The sequence below is a fragment of the Elephantulus edwardii genome, unplaced genomic scaffold (genome assembly GCF_000299155.1).
Source record: "Elephantulus edwardii isolate Elephantulus edwardi_28Jun2011 unplaced genomic scaffold, EleEdw1.0 scaffold00193, whole genome shotgun sequence".
In the NCBI taxonomy this organism is placed as follows: Eukaryota; Metazoa; Chordata; class Mammalia; order Macroscelidea; family Macroscelididae; genus Elephantulus; species Elephantulus edwardii.
The window spans coordinates 3,454,852-3,458,162 of record NW_006399943.1 but is presented as its reverse complement, the minus strand read 5'-3'; the positions used below and the strand labels follow the sequence as shown (position 1 = coordinate 3,458,162).

The 3,311-nt window shown below is 49.4% G+C and overlaps 1 protein-coding gene across 1 annotated transcript; it reads left to right on the top strand.

Moving 5' to 3' along the window:
• The first annotated feature begins 1,415 nt into the window (after nt 1–1,415).
• LOC102863980 (putative uncharacterized protein C18orf15-like) lies at nt 1,416–2,234 on the top strand. The gene is made up of 2 exons (XM_006896930.1): nt 1,416–1,480; nt 2,084–2,234. The coding sequence occupies exons 1-2, from the start codon at nt 1,416–1,418 to the stop codon at nt 2,232–2,234; spliced, it is 216 nt and encodes a 71-aa protein (XP_006896992.1).
• The last annotated feature ends 1,077 nt before the right edge of the window (nt 2,235–3,311 follow it).

Here is a 3,311-nt window from a genome sequence, read left to right as displayed (position 1 = left end):
GGGGAGAAAGAAGTGCAGACCCGCTGCCAAGGTGAGTCTGACGGTGGTGGTCCCACAGCACAGAGCAGCCCCTCCAATGTGCCTCTTAGGGCTTCTGAGGTCGCAAACCTCGACAGAAGCAAGCTGTGAGACCTTCCCCGGGAGAGGCCTTTGAAAGAACAGCTGAATCCTTTAATCTCAGCACCACAGGGTACCAGCGGCCCTAAGGAAGAGGGAGGGGAAGTGTGCTGAGGCCAGGCCATCATAGGGCATCACCTGATCTGGTGGGTGGGCCAGCACTTTGGGGCCCAATGAATAGAACCTTCCACATCAGAACGGTGGTGCCTTACCTGTCAGCCCTTCTCAGCCACGGGACCCTTCACACAGCCTCGACCAGTCAACACCAGTTTTTACTGCTGGAAAGATGGTTAGCTGCTCAGTCGGCTCCAACTCATAGAGCCTTTAGGTATTTGCGGCTGGTGTTGGTGCCGTTGAGCTGCTTCCGTCCTAGAGACCCTGTAGGACGGGGAAACTGCCCTGCGCGGTCTCCTTCGCTGGTTTTTACAGGTCACCAGGTTTTTCTTCCCAGCCAGTGGCTGGTGGCCTTGAACCAGCAGCCTTTTGATTACCAGCCAATTGTTAAACATTCTCACCAGGACTCCATGTTGTTATGTGTAAGACATAGTCAAACCCTTCTTTCTTCATGCGCACACATCACTTTTTGAGACAGAAAAAGTAAAAACAATCTTTACACAACGATTCCTGGAAGATCTTCTCCCCATTTTCAGCAGGCTTCCTGTCTTTCTCCAAATGGTTCTGCTGGGCAAGCCTTGTGCACACAGTAGGTGAGCACTTGTGGGCTTTGCTTCTGTGCCTCTAACAGCTTCACACCCCCTCCCTCTCCTCTCCCCCTGCATCCCAGACTCCTTGTCTTCAGGCCCTTGGTGTCCAAGGGGAGGATGGAGCTTCTGGCAAACACACCTGTTACAGGGACCAGCAGCTGCCCAGTCAGGGATTCATCCTTGTCATCTGATACCGGAAATGCCTTCTTCATAGATATCTGAGCTTCTGAGAACCACTGGGTCACTTACCTGGGGTTTACTTCCCAAAATCTCAGTCAGAAAAATTAGGGAGATCATTTCTTCAGGAGATATTGCAAATTACAATCCGAGAGAGTTTCATTTCGGAGAAATGCTTCTTTCTCTTTTGATCTTGCTTTTAAACACACCCCACAGCACCCCCAGAATCACTTCTGACAATTCTCTCATCAATTACGTTTCCTCCAGTCATGCACACAGACACTGCGCTGGCATTCGCCATAAATCATGCTGGGTCTGCAGGACTGTGATGTTCGCACAGAAAAAAATGCTGTCTCCTGTGCATCCAGACGGAAATGTGATGTTGAAAGATAATCTGAGAGTGGGTGTGGCACGTGCATGGGTGTGCACACACACGTGTGCATGTTGTGCATGTGTATATGTGCACTGTGTGTGTGTGCACGGTGTGCGTGTGCACCGTGTGTGTATGTGTGTGCACTGTGTGTGTGTACCGTGTGTGTGTGCACCGTGTGTGTATGTGTGTGCACTGTGTGTGTGTACTGTGTGTGTGTGCACCGTGTGTGTGTATGTGTGTGCACTATGTGTGTGTACAGTGTGTGTGTGCAGCGTGTGTGTGTGCACGATGTGCGTGTGCACCGTGTGTGTGTGCAGCGTGTGTGCATTGTGCATTGTGTGTGTGTGCACCGTGTGTATGTGTGCACTGCGTTTATACATATGTGTGTTTGTGTAGTGTGTGAGCATGGGCGTGCATGTATGTGCACTTGTGCAGGTTTACTTCTGGGTGTAGGCACAGTGTGCTTCTGTGTGCTGTGTTCACATGTAAACCGTGCATATGCACATGTGTGCACTTTCCTTACACATGCACATGTATAGAGTAGTGTGAATAGGTATATATCTATGCAGAGTGCACCTGTGCACTATTTATGTCCATGTACGTGTGTGCACACGCCACACTTGTATGTATGTGTGTGTGTGTGGTCTGTGTACAGATGAATGCTATTTATGAACTTAAATGTTTATGTGCGTATTTACGTATGTGAGTGTAGCTCTGTGTATGTGCATGATGCGTGTGTGTGTGTGCACTGTTTATGCACTCGTATTTGTGTGTGTACTTGTGTATGCGTGCAGGCGCACCATGTTTGCATGCATTTGTGTGTGTGCACTTTCTATGCAGTTGTCTGCATGCGTTTTTCTTGAGGAGGACAGACAGTCTGGTCAGTGTATGGAGAAACACGTAAAATGCAGGATGACTGTAAAGGTCCACACTGTGCGGTGGTGTCTGTACTGTCGCGTCACCTGTGACCCGTAGTGACGTGACCCTGTGAGCAATGTCTCTGCCTCTTGCCCTACCTATCCTCAGCTGACGTCAGCCTAAGTAACTGACACAGCTGTCCTCACTGCCACAGCCACTGTGTCAATCCCAGGTCTTCCTCTTCTTAGGAAGTTTTCTTCGTCTCCTGTTACTGCTGGGTAGTGTCATGTTGACTGTCGCTTGCAGGACCTCATGTACGAGCAGAGCCACCGCCCCTGGAATTCCCTAGACTGCTGCCTCTGTGGGAACAGAGCCTCTGGTCTTTCTCCTGCAGTCACTGGGGGATTCAAACTGAGGACCAGCGCTCAGCTACTGCACCACCAAGGCTTTATCTTTGTCTCCTCGAATTTCCATGGCAAAGAATCCCATCACTGGGAAAAGAGCACAGGCTTTGTCCAGCTTCTCGTCCACTGGGATGCTGTCACCCTTCCTTGGTTTACAGTGTGTGCCACGTGGCAGCTTCCTTCTCTGTGAGTATTGTTTCTGCATCTGTTCTCTGTTCCATAAGACACCATTCATGAGGAAAAAGGACTTAGCTTCTGTTAGACCCCCTGCAGGATCCACCTATTGCTGTAGCATCCAGTCTAGGGCTTGCTCTGCTCAGATGGGGACAGCCTCTTCAAGGACGTGTGACACTCAGGTACGATAGGACACACCCTTCTAGGGAGTGGTGTGGACCCTGTCCTGCTTGGGTTTGGCCTTCTGTTAACCAACCCTTCTAGAGTTTCCTTCTGGAAAACTCCAAAGCCCACTGTTGTTGAGTTCGTTTTAACTCGCAAAACCCTCCACTGAGATCTGAGAGTGAAAAGTTCACTGGGAAGACTGCTTGCTTCTCTCTCTTTTTTTAAAAAATTAGTTTCTTGTTTTATTTGGGGGGGAGACAATTCCTTTATTTATTGCTCTCCTCTCCTTCACTTTCATAATTGTCATATTGTGAAAACAGCTCTTCTTTCTCCCGTGGA